Genomic DNA, 16378 nt, shown 5'->3' with positions numbered 1-16378 from the left:
GTTTAGTAAAAATCCATTTTTGAATATATGTATTAGTTTTTTATCAATTTTTGATATAAATCAACTTTAAATTATTATTTTGATTTGAAATATGTGTATAAAGTTTAAATTTTGTTTTATGGTTAGTTTAGAAAAGAAAAAGTTTTAGGCGATTAGATTGACCCGTTTTCGTATATTTTAAATCTCGCCCAGATAGATAGTTTTTTATAATATGATGGACTTTTAATTTTTCTTAAAAATATAAGCCCATTACTTTTTTTTTCTTAATACTACTATCCTTGTTTCCAAACAAAATTAATTTTTTTTAAAAAGACTACAATTTATGTTTCCAAACACTCCAAATTTTTTTAATAGTCCTATTCAAGTCTCCAAACACTCCAATTTTGTACTTGAGTTTTAATAAGATAGATTAGTTATCCAAACCCAAACCAAACCCGCAAAGATCCAAATCGAACTCAAACCAAAATTTAGAAACATTCTAATAAGGCTGAAATCTTTGACCCCGAAAACCCAAAATACAAACCGATCAGAACTAAACCCGTATGGGTATCCAAAAGCCCATCCCTAGTCATTATTATATATCGTATTTTATCATCATATAATTAATCGTATTTTATATGTACCATCATATAAGTAATCATATAATTAATAGTATTTTATACATACCATCATATAAATAATTACATATATTATATTTTTAAAACTTAATATGAAATATGAAAACCATAATTTGAGTTGGTATTTCAAATTGGGCTTTGTATTATATTTTTCTTATATATATTGACAATATTTTTTTATAATGGTTATTGAAAAATAGTTTAGTAAAAATCTATTTTTGAATATATGTATATTTTTGAATCAATTTTTGATATAAATCAAATTTGAATTATTATTTTGATTTGAAATATGTATATAAAGTTTAAATTTTGTTTTATGGTTAGTTTAGAAAAAAAAAATTTAGGGAATTAGATTGACCCATTTTGGTATATTTTAAAAGTGGCCTAGATAACTTTCAATTTTTTAAAAAAACATAAGCCCATTACTTTTTTTCTTAATACTACTATCTTTGTTTTCACACAAAAATATTTTTTTTTAAAAGACTGCAATCCATGTTTCCAAACACTCTAAATTTTTAAAAGTCCTATTCAAGTCTCCAAACACTCCAATTTTGTACTTGAGTTTTAATAAGGTAGATATAAAAATTTATTAAAAGTAAAAATAGAAGAAAACCTCACAAAATTTATCCAGAAATTAATGGAATTAAAACCATAATATTTCAAAATATAAAATTTTGTTCTTAAAAGGCAATTCAACAACTTAGAAATCTTGTATTCTGCTACTTATCAATAGTGAAAGTAAAAAAATAGCCAAAAAGTCTTTAGCTTTACTCAAACAGTACCGACATTATTACCTTTTCTCTTATAGACTCATTGATTCCCATAATTTTAATTTTTATCAATTTTCATGTTTATTTTTCATTTTTATCTTGACAATATATTCTATATTTTTTAAATATTGATGTGAACTCGTACTACTGGTCGTTTAAAATTCCATGTGTACAACTTTATAAAAATAGCTTCAATTGTTATTATGCTTTCATACCTTTTATTTTTTTGTTAAAATGTTCCATATTTATTTTAAAATATTTATATTTAAAATATAAAATGTTCCAAATTCTGATTATAAGTCTATAACTAAGAATCTTTGTTTTGGTAAGGAAAAGAACAAAACAATGATGTGCATATATCTGAGACTCGGTGAGTCAGGTCCTCCTCAACACGATGGGCTTTATTAGTTATTCGTAAAGGCCTTAATGGGCCTTTCCCTTGCCCTCTACTATATAAATAAAAATGTTCCCCATTCGCAGAATAGCCTCGCAGAGTAGCCATTCGGTCCCTCCCTCCTTTTCTCTCTCTCTCTCTCTATAGCTCTTAGTCTCATTCTCTCTTACGCGTCGCCGGAACTTTTTTTGTTCGTTTAATCGCCGTCGTGTAGAGCTTACCACGTTCGTCTCCTCCGTCATCAAACCCTCTGGGTAAGTATCTCCTTGATTTTCCCTTTTCGATTTCTCACTCGTTTTAATCTCGGATTCAACTTGTTCTAATCTCCTTTCGTGTTCTTTGATTTCGAATCCTCGTCTAAAATCATGTTTCCTTACCCGATCTGTTTCGATTTCGCTGCATTTCCCCAGTAAATTAACCGTCTTGTTCTTCGTTATTCGATTTCTAGGGTTTCGCGGCGTGCTTCTGTTCGCCTCTCTTCGTTGATTTGGGATATCTCTGATTCGATTCGAGGTGGGTTTGTTCTCTACTCTAATTTTGTTTATGGTTTTTGTGAAATTAGTGGCATTCGCTCTGAATCTAAGCTTCAATCTATGAAACCCTAAATTGAAGAGAGAAATGACTCTGTGATTTTCGGAAGCTTTAGGCTTGTGTGATTCTATCTTTCTTGTTTCTGAGTATATATATTGCAACTTCCTTCTCTTTAGATGTATGTAAAAGCTGTTAACCTTGATGATTCTGTTGCTTGAAATAGTTTACGAAAGTTTCGTTTTTTTTGTCATGCATTGAGTCTGATTTGCGATGTAAGTTCTGATTTCTGAAAGCTTTTAGTCTCTCGAGTTTATGATAGCTTTCTTGTTCACGTATATGATAGATTGTGACCAAGTAATGATTGGAAGAACGGCTCTTTGTTTTATTCCTGATTTCTCAAAGCTTTAGGTCTGTGCACAAGTTTATGATAACTTTTCCTTGTTTCTGAATATATATTGCAACTTCTTTCTCATATAAGTTTCTTCTGTGCTCTCTTTAGATGGGAGACTCTCGAAACGGTAACGCACGAGCTCCTGCTGGCCTGCCTCCAAGAGCGCCTCCAAGAGCTGCGAACACCTACGAAATTGATGTCAAGAACTTCATCTCACGCACAAGAGCCTTGTATGCACACTGGAATCAGCACAGTGAAGACCTTTGGGGATCTGCTGACGCTCTTGCCGTAGCTACCCCTCCTGCTTCCGATGATCTGCGCTACCTGAAATCGTCGGCTTTGAACATTTGGCTTCTTGGGTATGAGTTTCCTGATACGATCATGGTTTTCACGCCGAAGAAGATCCATTTCTTGTGCAGCAAGAGCAAGGCAACTCTGCTTGAAGTTGTGAAAAAGCCTGCACTTGATGAGTTGAGGATTGATGTTGTTATGCATGTGAAGGCTAAAGGTGATGATGGAACAGGGCAGATGGATGCCATTTTTCGTGCCATCCGTGATCTACCTGTGGGTGATGGAAAGGAGTCTCAAGTTGTGGGACACATTGCTCGTGAGGCTCCTGAAGGTAAGTTTCTGGAGACGTGGACTGAGAGGCTAAAGAATGCAATGTTTCAGTTTGTGGATATCACTGCGGGGTTGTCTGATCTGTTTGCTGTAAAAGACGGAACTGAGATCATTAATGTGAAGAAAGCTGCGTATCTAGCCTACAGCGTGATGAAGAATGTTGTTGTTCCTAAACTTGAGAATATTATCGATGAGGAGAAAGATGTCACCCACTCTTCGTTGATGGATGTCACTGAGAAAGCAATACTTGAGCCAACGAAAGCCAATGTGAAGCTGAAGGCAGAGAATGTCGACATATGCTACCCTCCCATATTTCAGAGTGGAGGCAAGTTTGATCTGAAGCCTAGTGCTGCAAGTGATGATGAATTGCTCACTTATGATCCAGCGAGCATCATTATATGCGCTGTTGGTGCTCGGTACAATAGCTATTGTTCCAATGTCGCTAGGACTTACCTAATAGATGCAACTCCTCTCCAGAGCAAGGCTTATGAAGTTCTTCTCAAGGCACATGAAGCTGCAATTAATGCTCTGAGGCCAGGAACTAAGTTGAATACTATCTATCAAGCTGCCCTGTCTGTGGTTGAAAAGGAAGCTCCTGAGTTGGTTGACAAGCTAACCAAGTCTGCTGGTACTGGTATCGGTCTTGAATTCAGAGAGTCTGGATTGAATATTAATGCGAAGAATGATAAAGTGTTGAGATCGGAGATGGCGTTTAATGTGTCTCTTGGGTTCCAGAACTTGGAATGTGAGGAGGAGAGCCGCAGCAAGAACAAGAAATTCTCGCTATTACTGGCAGATACTGTTATTGTTAAAGATCAGAATCCTGAGATCTTGACTACAAAGTGCTCCAAAGCTGTTAAGGATGTGGCTTATTCATTCAAGGAGGAAGAAGAAGAGAAGCCAAGGAAGAAGGCAAGGACCGCTGGACCAGAGAACTACATGACAAAAACAGCTCTTAGATCAGATGATCATGTGGTGTCTAAAGAGGAGCTGCGGAAACAGCACCAGGCAGAGCTTGCACGCCAGAAAAATGAAGAAACTGCCAGAAGGCTTGCTGGTGACAGTTCCGGTTCTGGAGACCGACGGTCTACTGCAAAGGCTTCCACTGATATGGTTGCCTACAAGAACGTTAATGATGTGCCTCAGCCTCGGGATTTGATGATTCAAGTTGATCAGAAGAACGAGGCTTTACTGTTACCCATCTATGGTAGCTTGGTTCCATTCCATGTATCAGCGATCAGAACAGTATCAAACCAGCATGAGAGCAGCCAGAATAACTACATCCGTATCATTTTCAATGTCCCCGGTACACCCTTCAACCCTCCTGACTCCAACACTTTGAAAAACCAGGGAGCTATATACCTCAAGGAGGTTTCATTCCGGTCCAAGGATTCAAAGCATAGCAGTGAAGTGGTTCAGGCGATTAAGACCCTGAGACGGCAAGTCAATGCTCGTGAGTCGGAAAGAATCGAAAGGGCAACACTGGTTACCCAGGAGAAGCTTCAGCTTGCAGGAAACAAGTTCAAACCTCTCAGGTTGTCTGATCTATGGATCCGTCCACAGTTTAGCGGTCGCAAGAGGATTCCTGGAACACTCGAAGCTCATGCCAATGGTTTCAGATATTCTACAACTAGGCCCAATGAGCGCGTGGATGTCCTGTTTGGAAACATTAAGCATGCGTTTTTCCAGCCCGCTGAGAAGGAGATGATAACCGTCCTGCACTTTCACCTGCACAACCACATCATGGTAGCAAACAAGAAAACAAAGGACGTCCAGTTCTATGTTGAGGTGATGGATGTTGTGCAATCCTTAGGCGGTGGAAGGAGATCAGCCTATGACCCAGACGAGATTGATGAAGAGCAGCGGGAGAGGGCTAGGAAAAACAAAATCAACATGGACTTCAACCATTTTGCAAGCCGAGTCAATGATATGTGGCAACAACCTCAGTTTGCAAGTTTGGATCTTGAGTTTGATCAACCACTGAGAGAGCTTGGGTTCTATGGTGTGCCGCATAAGACAAACGCTTTCATCATCCCGACCTCCAGCTGCCTTGTAGAGATCACTGAAATGCCCTTTTTTGTGGTCAGTTTGAGTGAGATTGAGATTGTGAATCTGGAGAGAGTTGGGTTTGGGCAGAAGAACTTTGACATGGCCATAATCTTCAAGGACTTCAAGAAAGATGTTCTCAGGGTTGACTCTATTCCCACTACTTCTCTAGAAGGGATAAAGGAATGGCTTGACACTACTGATATAAAGTACTACGAGAGCAAGCTGAATCTGAACTGGAGGCAGATCCTCAAGACAATCACTGATGATCCACAGAGCTTTGTAGAGGAAGGTGGATGGGAGTTTTTGAACTTGGATGGAAGCGATTCAGAATCTGGTGGCTCTGAGGAGTCGGACAAAGAGTATGAGGCCTCAGATGTGGAGGTTGAGTCTGAGTCAGAGGACGAGGATTCAGACAGCGCTTCACTGGTTGAGTCAGAGGACGATGAAGAAGAGGACTCGGAGGAAGAATCAGAGGAAGAGAAGGGTAAGACATGGGACGAGCTGGAGAGAGAAGCTACTAATGCAGACAGAGAGCATGGAGCTGAGTCTGACAGTGAGGAAGAGAGGAAGAGAAGGAAGATGAGAGCGTTTGGGAAATCGCGTCCTGGAACCGGCGGTGGTGGAGGAGGCAGAAGCAGCGGTGGAGGAGGCAGCAGCATGAGGAACATGCCACCATCCAAACGCAAGCACAGGTGAGGAAAAACCAATAATTCGAATTCCGCTTGTCCTAGTACTCCACATTGTTCTTTGGAGGTGAAACGAAAATCAGACAATTTGCAAGGTTAACTTCTAGTGTTGTTTTTTTTTTTTTTTGTTGGCAAACAAAAACTATGGTTTAGTTATGGTTGAATGAATCAGACTGTCATGTATAATTATCACTTCGTATGTTTGGAGAAGCATAAGGGATTTTATCATGTGGAGAGGGTTATGGCATTTGGTTGGCAATGGTAGATCTATAATGGTTGAAAGCTCTGTTAATGTAGCAAAGTCTAGTGACTCTAGAGACACAGTTGCAGATCTTATAAATGATTCCACGTAGTAGTGGGATAGGGGTATAACTTTCTCACCCTAAGAAAGTGAAACAAACTCTCGGCAATGGCTTTGAACAAAAAGGATAAAAAAAGAGGGAGCGGCAGATTTAAACTCTGTGGTTCTTCACATAAGCAAGTCATCAAAATAATATTAATACGCATAGTAAAATTATTATTACTCTTCTTTCCCAACTCACAACAAATAATAGCTAAGTAACATAAAATATTCAGTACTTAATGACAGTCAAAAGACTTTCGCTTAAATTTTTGTGAAAAAAAAACCCTTCATATATATTTGATCAATTGATAGTAACCACAACCTGGTTTTAGCAAGAAGAACTCTTCCAAATCTCCTCGAGCTCTTTAGCAAACTCCACTTGCCTTCCGACAACTAAAGTTATGTGATCTTTGTTCTCAACAACCTTAACACGTGCTCGAGGAATCCGACTTTGAACATTGTAGCTACACTCAACAGGTACTACCTCATCGTCTCTTCCATGGAAGATGGTGACATTACACTTCAGTTTGTCTCGTACGATGTCCAAATACGAATCCAGTTTGCTCCCTACTCCACATATTATGTTGTGTAGAGTGTGCCACGCCGCGTTATGCGTGTGGCACATAAACCCTTCTATTAGAAAGTTCACTGTCCTGCAATAGATAAATAGCTTAACAAATTTCGGTTTCTTTGTGTTCCAATTTAATATAGTTGATTATGTTTTTTTATTTTTTCTTATTATTCCAAACAACTCCAACCATAGATAGACTAGAGATAAATATTTTTTACTATATATAGAATAGAGATAATTATTATACTATATGTAGGCATGACACATATCAAAGTAACATTCAAAATGCTCCATACACTAATAGGTTCGGTAGGTTAGAACTTAGTATTAGCTTATAATATTTAGCTCATCTCTTCATCGTTAGGTTGCCTAAGTATTTTCTATTTTCCCATTGTGTCAATATACTAGCTAGCTATTTGATGTAACTTTTAATTGAAAACCTTACGCCATCTCTACATTTTCATTCATTAATTTAATTTAATTTAATATGAATGAAAGTGTAGATACCTATTATTACGGGTGATGAGTTTGGCAAGAAATTGCCAAAGACGATGGTTCTTGCAGATGAGAAGACAAATGGTACGGCTAATGTGTTCATACCAACAAGCCATCGACGCTCCAAACGCTATGGGCGGCCAAATCCTCCGTGGTGCAACCTTCTTCATCACGTACTGCCTTGGCTCCGCCTCCGTCGTCGGCACCGGATGGTACGGCTTCGCCATACATGCACACGTGTCAAATCTCAGAAAAGCGTACACATGTATATATATAAATCGTAGCATCACAAGTGGTCATGATCACTTTTTTTTTTTTTTTTTTTTTTTTTAACAGGAGGTTCAAAGGTGACCCGTAATCCGCACGTGGTTTCCGTTTGCCCAAAGGCCCGTAATCCGCACATGGTTTCCGATTGCCAACCATCTAATCCCCCTGGCCCGGAACCAGCCGGCACTAATACCCATTACCCAAAGACCCAGCACCAACGCCGCGATAACTTTAAACTTGGGGAGGGCGTAAAGCATTCCGTGGCCACAGGAGGTATTCGAACCCGGGTCCGTATTGGTTTGTTAACTACCTCAAGACCACTAGCCCACCACCCTGTGGTTAAGTGGTCATGATCACGAATGCGTAGTCTTTTGGTCTCACCAAAATTAAAATTATATTGAATTGATTCACCAAAATTAAAATTATATTGTGATGAGGATGCAAGTCCACATGAAAAACTTTTACCAAGCCATTTTAACTGGAATGATAAAAAATTGTAGATGATAATATAGTACTTAGTTCAACAAGTTCTTTTGTAAGATTGCTATTATAATCTGAAAATTATATCATAAGATGTTGACATATACACATTACTTAACCATCATAGTATTTTTTACGTTTATATTCCAGGTGTTCCTGAATTCTAATACTTTTTGTGATGTTTTAATCACATTTATCTAAAACAACCATTACATTTTAAAATTATTTACGCGCAGAATTTATAATTTTACAAGAATTTCCTTTTTCACAAAGTCGTATTATGTTTGTAAGGATTCAAATGCAAACTAATTGAGTTACTAACCGGAGCGAGGAGGGTTAGTGACTTGATGGAACCACCGTGCTTAGCGACTAAACCAAGAGCCAATATGCAACCCAAAGAGTGAGCCACAATGTGGAACGACTTCACATTGTGTTTAAGCAATACCGATTTCTCGATCATCTCCACATGCTCTCTCATCGTGTAGAGTGAATCCGAAGGCTTAGGGCTCTTCCCAAACCCTAAGAGATCTACGGCAAATAGTCTATACTTGGATTTCGACAACCTTGGAAATACCGTCTCTGTCCAAAACGCCGATGAAGATATGAAGCCGTGGATGAACAACACGTCTTCATTCCCAATATTACCTACGAAAATGTTCAAAATTGAAAGTGGACACTAAATTGTTTTGATGTTTGAGATTACTCGGCAATTTTGCACACATATTTAAATAAACTATATCATTGGATTAATCATTAATACAGAATCTCGCTTTTAAAATAAGATGATATGGAATGCAAAATTTACCAACTTTCAAATTTTCACCTGGTTTTGATTAAAAAAATCATGGGATTTGACATGAAACTAGCTATCTCTATATTTGGTTTTGATAATTGTCCCTTTGAGAAAATATGAAAATAAATATATATATATATATATATATATGTTTATTAATTTATTTGTTACTTTTTGGGGTATTATTTATAGAAAATTTTAATATCTTACCTTTAGGGAACTGAGTTTTGACAAAAAGGGACTGATCTTTGACACAAGTTGAATTCCAACAAGTACAAAATCCACAATCACAATCCGACCATCTCGAGACTTGTCGGCTCAAATTCTGCGGTCTGATCTTGCCTTGAAGCATCTCAACGACAGTGAAGCTCGACTTCATCGTTTTCCTTCTTTTCTTACTTATCTTGATCTCGCCACAATCAGAGTGTGACCGAGTCATACTCACTACCCATTTTGTGAGATAGTTAACAGAGAGCTTAGAGAGGTCTGATATAAGAGAAGGACGAGAATAAAGAGTCTCTGAGATCTCCTCTAGCTCAATCTTGGAACGACCGCTACATGCAAAACCGGCCGGTTATATTAGTAAACCGAATAAAAAATGGATGCTATTTTCAATTCCTAGTAGCAGTCATAATTAGTAATGGTATTATTCTCTTGAAAATGCAAAAGGGATTAATACGTGTGCGTAAGATAAATTTAAGTCTTTTTCTATAGCATTTGTCAACAATTAATTAATATTGCAATGAGAACAAAACATATTGACATGAATCTTCGACTCTAACGTTGTTGTTGGACAAACAAGCCACGTTTGTTCCAAGTAAAATGACATGTCTTTTCATTTTATTTTCAAATAATTTCCCCAAAAAAATGAATACCTAAGTTGTTGCAGAGGAGAAACAGTGAGGATCTTGGATTCACAATTGTTATGAGATAAGAGGATGTTCCCTCGACTTGTGGTGATGAGTTTCTTGGGTGACAAGCAATAGCAAGGTTTCCACTCTGCTTCGAGGAGATAATCAGCTGTTTTGTAGAGAAGACAGAGCAAATAATCCATGATGTCTAACAGACAAAACACAACGAAACTCACGACCTCGTTCACCCATCTCCCCGCTGATGCTGATCTTGTCTTCATCGCACCCATGCATGAACTTGAATTTTGATTATATCCACAAGTATCTCTCTCCCTCTCTCTTGTAAATTGTAATATATGAGAAGAGAGAACTATGTGAGAGGTTGTTCGCCTTGTCTTATTTGCTCTTTCTCTCTCTCTCTCTATGTTTGAGAGTTGAGAAGAGGAATCTATGGAGAGATATGGGAAATTGTGACCCGAGGGTTACATATGATATGCACCATATTCTACATAATATGTGGTAAGAAATTGGTAGAGATGTGAGACGTCAAGTAAAAGATAAAGAAATGGGAAAACAACAACGTGTGGTTGTGGATATTTTTGGACATTTAGTTATAGTTTTCGTGATTTTATGTACATATATCATAGTTACAAAAAAAAGGTATATATATCATAGGAATATGGTGAATATACATTTTCATATATATTTTTTAAGATTGAGAACCAAAAAGAAAAAAAAAGATTGGTGACTTCTCATAGAAATTAAAATACAGATTCCAAAGGTGTAGTAGCGAAAGCGTGCAAGAGAACTAATTGGAGAATCGTAGAATATTTTCTTATATATTCCATTTGTACAGTGCTAGTATTTGTTTTTCTCAATTTCTTTTGAGTTTTGTTTTCGTCAAGTCATCATTAAAATCTAATGGATCAAGAAAATTTGTTTTCCATGTAATCGACTTTACTATGCTCACATTTGGTACCGATTAAACTGACATTTTAGTTTGGTGACGCTATTATCGAAAATTAGGACATAGTTTCCGTTCACAAAATTCATTTCTAAAAATACATGAAAACAAAATTTGTTACACTTGGTGAGCTGAAAACGTTGTAGCAGAACCATCAATATTAATTATGCTTTTCGTGAAGGCTCCAAAATTATTCCACTGACATAAGATGTTTTAGTTAAAAATATAGGGAATTAAAAATTATTTCTTAAAATAAAAATATTATTAATAATATAAATTTAAAATGTGTTAAATTGGTACAACGATAATGCTTTTTTATTTTTCTTTAAGATTCTTAATTTTGGATGTAGATTTACACCACAGTTACAAAACATTAAAATAAATATATGTATAAGTATAGTATGAAAAGTTGACAAAAAGTATAATATGAAAAAGATGAAATAAAGTAAATTGTTTAGACTCTAGTAACTAGAGACACTATAAGAAGAGGTAGGTGGTAGTTGAACCATCTTTTGAATGAATCAAATCTAAAATTTGTTCTTTCTCTCTGACTTGGCTTTATAACACTCACTCATTCATACTCCAATCAACTTCTCTTCTTAGTTGTAATATTTTCTTGCTCCACTAAAACTTGCTAATCCAAACTTTCTTATCTAACTGCTTAAGGCTTTTCTCTTTGCAAAAGATATTGTATAACTATTTTAATAGTAAGAAACCACCATATCAATTTCCTTAGTTTTATACATTACAGAGGATGGAAACTATAGAATTTAGGCTAAACAGTATCTTTTTGGACCTTTTGTAACCTAGCGGTTGATGAGTCTTTGCTTCAAAAGCTTTGAGATTAAATATTTTATTTATATCTAGTCTAACAAAACTAAAAACACACAAATTAAAGACCTAATGATTCAAATCCACTATACATGTCTTTTCGAGTGAAGAATCACTTGAAACGTTCTTCGGTGATTTATAATTTATTTGTATACACTTCATAGTTAAGGCGTACAAACATATCATCACTATACGATTTAATATTTTATTGAAAGTTATACACATTGCCAAGTGCCAACACAATGTGTCGTGCATGTTCATAGGGGATGCATCCTAACAAAACAAAATTTAAATGCGTTAGGGATATGGAGATATCTAGTTATCACCATAACTTTACTCAAAACAAAGATACATCTTCAGCCCCCACACTTTAATTCAATCGTTTTCTAGTTCTATAAATATATCACAAATAACCAAATCCAAATTCGCATCGAACCAAAGAGAAAAATTAATCTAAAATATAAGCTTAAAAAAAGGTAAAGATACTTGTTTAATTAAAACATGAGTTTGAATCGGAATTGGAATTGCATATACCATCGATATTATATTTCTTTTTATTTTTGAAACTATGATTTATAAAAATAATCTGACTAAAATATAAATAAATATGTTTTCAAAACATTTTTCATATTTTTTCAAAAAAAGCTCCTAATTTTTAAAAAGTTTATGAAACTATTTCTAAATATGCATGACGCCTTCCTGAAGCTGAATCTAAATTATAAATATATTTAGAAAAACATTTCTGAATATGTATACATTTTTTAAAAAAAATATAAGAAAACATTGCTAAATATGTATAATATCTTCTTTAAAAAATTTGAAAAACATAAATTTGAGAGTTCTCAAAGTCCATCCAAGAGGCAAGCGAAATTAGTGTTAGAGTTCAACTCAAAATGAATCGAGATCTTCTGTTATCGTTCGCGTAAGAATCTCTGACATTATTTTCTTCTCTGCTTTTCATTTCTATTAAGTGATATTCCAATCTCTATGAAATTGTTGAAAATTGTTTTTGTTGACTTGTGTACATTAGTTGCATACTTATGTAATTATCATGAGGTTGTTCTTGATGTATTAACATAGTTTGATATTGATGAAGATGGATGGCTATGCATATTGTTTTTGATGTCTTTGTCTTTGCGGTTTAGTTTTCATTGTCAGTTTCGTTTTGTTAGCAAATGATGAATAACCCACCATCAGATAGACCCACCTCTTAAGCGTAACTCAAATGATGTATGATGGGAGTATGAGGTCTGGTTTGATCCAAGAAGTCTAGACAAAGTCAAACGTACATTGTGTGTGATATTTATCTGGTGGTGTATAAAATGAACACATTACTCATCAAAAAGGTCATGTGTCAACTTGTCATGTATCAAGTAAAAATAAAATTAAAAAGTAAAAATAATAATTGGCGTGTAGAGCTTGTGAAAAGATAAGATTGTGATGTTAATTTTCTGCTTGCGATCCAAGTTCCAAAGGTAAGAGATCTACATGATGATGCCGACCATTAACCATGGGATCCAACCCGTTTTTGTTCTACATAAACTAGGCTTATTAGTCTAGTTTAATCCGTTTCAAATCAAAGTGTTTCAAAAAAAAATGTCATCTAATTCAGATTGTGGCAGAAGGAATCATAAACAAAGCAAATCTCATGATCGTTAATATTACAAACAGACAATAAACTAAACAAAAATGTCTCTCACTTTAACCACCGGAGATCACTTGTAGAACAAGGCGACACTTTTCCGGCGAGCCCATCACCGTAACAACAAGAGTAATCCGATTCATGTTCCCCCCAAAGACAACCGTTATAAGCACTCTTCAAACTCGGACTCCTCAAACTCAAACTCCCCTCCTCCGCATAACACAGGCGTTTCTTCGCCGGAATAACCGGTCTCCGCCGTGGCGTGCTCTGAGTCCGTGCCTTAGCCTTAGCTGACTCAGTTGCACTCATGTAGTTCGGCTGAACCATCGAAGAAGGCGAAGAACAGGGTATCCTAGGACTAGCTGATCTTACCCCAAAGGTTCTAGTGGCTCTGCACGACGGTGGAGTCGCTGGATACGATCTATGATGATGTGTTGTGGTGGTGGATATGTTTGTATCCATTTCAAGAGTCTTTACTTGATCTCTTGTTGTGGGAATCGTGATTGTGTTGTCCCATTGCTTTGTAGCCATCCATCGATCGAGCCACTTGGTTCTCTCTAGAAGCTCCCTGTCGTCGCCGGCTGATTGATTCCGGTAAGAGCGACTCCGAATCTTTGACGACAAAAACAAAAACGTTATTACGTACTTTATTATTAAAGCATACTTAAATTTGTGTAAATAAAAGTTATATAATTTTAAATGAACCAATTAGTGCAATTCTACATATTAACATGGATAAATTTATTCTTAATTTATATACAAAACTAGTATGTCATATAACCCCTAACAGAACTGACCCCTAAAACATAAATTTATGACTGTAACGTCCATAAAATTAACAACGTTAGAACATGTAAGTTAGCACAAATATTCAGATGCAATTGTCACATTTTTATAATAGTAGATTTTGTAACACGGATTTAGTTTTCCGAATTGTCTTAAGGTTTTAATTCATGTTATTGGCAAAATAAAAGTCCATAAGAAAATTATCAATCTCATTAGATTGTGAGAAGGTTTTACTTTTTTATTAAAAGAAGGAAATCCAAAATATTCTATAAAATAATTCAGTACTTTTATAATTTTAAATACCTGATTAGAGAGAGCAAGTGCATGTGCTTTCTCTCGTTCAATAGCAATCTCTAATCTCTTCTGCAAAATCGATTGTGATTCTTCTTGGTTAACCACAAATTCATTGGTGCATCGACTCATGTCCCTTGACTGCAAAACCAGAAAACATTTTGCCTCAGAAATACAAAAATAAATAAAGTTCGAATTTTCAAAAATTATAATCACTAACCAGAGATCTACGGCTACGGATGTCTTGAAGATATGTTTTACTGTCCCAAAACCCGTTAGATTCAGCAAACATTGAATTACGTCTTGCTTCGATATCATAACAGTTTGATGATGGTGATGATGATAAGACTCTTGAACGTTGTTGTTGTTGATGATGATGACTAAGCACTTGATCGTGAACTCGAACCAAAGCCTTTATGCATCTTAAAGTGTGTTTCGCTTGGTTTCTAACATTATGACCTCTCACCAATGCTTGTAGCTTCACTATCCCTTTCAGTGCCCCAAATGCTCTCTTGGCCTTTTAAAATAGATGAAAAATTCTTCGGATTTTAACTAGTATTTTGAATAAATTACACAGTATTTTGACTAAAGGAAATTAATAACACGAATTTGTTTAAAAATTCAAATAAATTAAAATACACAATGAATAAGACATGATTTTTGTTTACTTACGAGGTAGCCTCTGAAAGCTGTTTGAATAATAATGGCAGCCCAATGACGTCTTAGAAAACCTGGAGTTGCCGTTAGCTTAACGATCTCGGCGACCGCTGGTTTGTCCTTCTCCTCTTTCTCCGCCTTAGGTATCGTGTCGGTTACAGAGTCAGTGTTTTCGACTTTGGTCTTACGAAAAATCCATCCTTTCTTCTCCTTTTTCTGCTGAAGTTCGAAACATTCTGGTTAAATCTCAAGACCCATGAATAAACAACATTCTGTTAATAACAGAGAGATGAACTAAACCTTGTTATAATCAGCTTCTTTCTTGTAACTCTTCTTGTCGGAATCTTTTGAGGGTGACCAGAGAATCTTCTTCACGACCGTGAGCCACGACGTTCCGTTCTTCTTAGCCATCTTAAGTTAACGAACAAGAGAGGAAGGAAAGATCGGACTTACCTACTTTAAGTGAAGTTGATGTTGCTCATGTAACTAACTACTCCACCACGGGACTGAGGAAGACTACATAAATGTAAATATATATACATGACAGAGACCATAAATGCCTTTTTTATTTATCTTGTATTGAATTTAGTTACGAAATTAGAACAAAGTGATTTTTTTAATAGCAAAATCTCTCGGAGAGAGAGAGCGAGAGAGAGAGAAGGAGAGAGAGAGAGAGAGAGAGAGAGAAGAGAGAGAGGAGAGAAGAGAGAGAGAGGAGAGAGAGAGAGAGAGAGAGAGAGAGAGAGAGAGAGAGAGAGAGAGAGAGCGAGAGAGAGAGAGAGGAGAGAGAGAGAGAGAGAGAGAGAGAGAGAGAAGAGAGAGAGAGAGAGAGAGAGAGAGAGAGAGAGAGAGAGAGAGAGAGAGGAGAGAGAGAGAGAGTAGAGAGAGAGAGAGAGAGAGATAGAGAGAGAGAGAGAGAGAGAGAGAGAGAGAGAGAGAGAGAGAGAGAGAGAGAGAGAGAGAGAGAGAGAGAGAGAGCTCGAGAGAGAGAGGAGAGAGAGAGAGAGAAGAGAGAGCGAGAGAGAGAGAGAGAGAGAGAGCTCTGAGATCTCTCTCTCTCTCTCCTAGCTCTCTCTCTCTCTCTCTCTCTCTCTCTCTCTCTCTCTCTCTCTCTCTCTCTCTCTCTCTCTCTCTCTCTCTCTCTCTCTCTCTCTCTCTCTCTCTCTCTCTCTCTCTCTCTCTCTCTCTCTCTCTCTCTCATGTGCATGATTTTTCTATTACATGTAAAATAGTTTTTTTCGGAACCTGAACAGAAAGTAGAAAATATTAACAGCTGTTGATGAATCAATAATGATAATATGATAAAACAAAATTAACTAAATTAAGAATACATTGTGATAGTTAATTT

The 16378-nt window shown here is 36.4% G+C and overlaps 3 protein-coding genes across 5 annotated transcripts; 1 reads left to right on the top strand and 2 right to left on the bottom strand.

Annotated features, from left to right (window-relative positions):
• The first annotated feature begins 1859 nt into the window (after nucleotides 1-1859).
• LOC106438813 (FACT complex subunit SPT16) lies at nucleotides 1860-6285 on the top strand. 2 transcript variants are annotated; one of them, XM_048776025.1, is made up of 3 exons: nucleotides 1860-2035; nucleotides 2230-2294; nucleotides 2812-6285. In XM_048776025.1, the coding sequence occupies exon 3, from the start codon at nucleotides 2812-2814 to the stop codon at nucleotides 6067-6069; it is 3258 nt and encodes a 1085-aa protein (XP_048631982.1). In that variant the 5' UTR covers nucleotides 1860-2035; nucleotides 2230-2294; the 3' UTR covers nucleotides 6070-6285. The 2 variants fall into 2 exon arrangements, with proteins under 2 accessions (XP_048631982.1, XP_048631983.1); XM_048776026.1 differs by lacking the exon at nucleotides 2230-2294 and having other exon boundaries at nucleotides 1869-2035.
• A 248-nt stretch (nucleotides 6286-6533) lies between these two features.
• LOC106438814 (probable lysophospholipase BODYGUARD 3) lies at nucleotides 6534-10334 on the bottom strand. Its single transcript, XM_048776027.1, has 5 exons — nucleotides 9884-10334; nucleotides 9219-9562; nucleotides 8538-8860; nucleotides 7481-7686; nucleotides 6534-7055 (listed from the first exon to the last, which is right to left on the bottom strand). The coding sequence occupies exons 1-5, from the start codon at nucleotides 10147-10149 to the stop codon at nucleotides 6731-6733; spliced, it is 1464 nt and encodes a 487-aa protein (XP_048631984.1). The 5' UTR covers nucleotides 10150-10334; the 3' UTR covers nucleotides 6534-6730.
• A 2948-nt stretch (nucleotides 10335-13282) lies between these two features.
• On the bottom strand, nucleotides 13283-15658 carry LOC106443844 (protein IQ-DOMAIN 16-like). 2 transcript variants are annotated; one of them, XM_022716155.2, is made up of 5 exons: nucleotides 15331-15658; nucleotides 15046-15249; nucleotides 14594-14890; nucleotides 14386-14514; nucleotides 13283-13908 (listed from the first exon to the last, which is right to left on the bottom strand). In XM_022716155.2, exons 1-5 carry the CDS (start codon nucleotides 15439-15441, stop codon nucleotides 13351-13353), a joined length of 1299 nt encoding a protein of 432 aa, XP_022571876.2. In that variant the 5' UTR covers nucleotides 15442-15658; the 3' UTR covers nucleotides 13283-13350. The 2 variants fall into 2 exon arrangements, with proteins under 2 accessions (XP_022571876.2, XP_013740854.2); XM_013885400.3 differs by having other exon boundaries at nucleotides 15046-15246.
• Nucleotides 15659-16378: the final 720 nt, after the last annotated feature.

Source organism: Brassica napus, chromosome A3 (assembly GCF_020379485.1).
Source record: "Brassica napus cultivar Da-Ae chromosome A3, Da-Ae, whole genome shotgun sequence".
Lineage (NCBI taxonomy): Eukaryota > Viridiplantae > Streptophyta > Magnoliopsida > Brassicales > Brassicaceae > Brassica > Brassica napus.
This window is presented reverse-complemented; position numbering and strand designations above follow the sequence as displayed.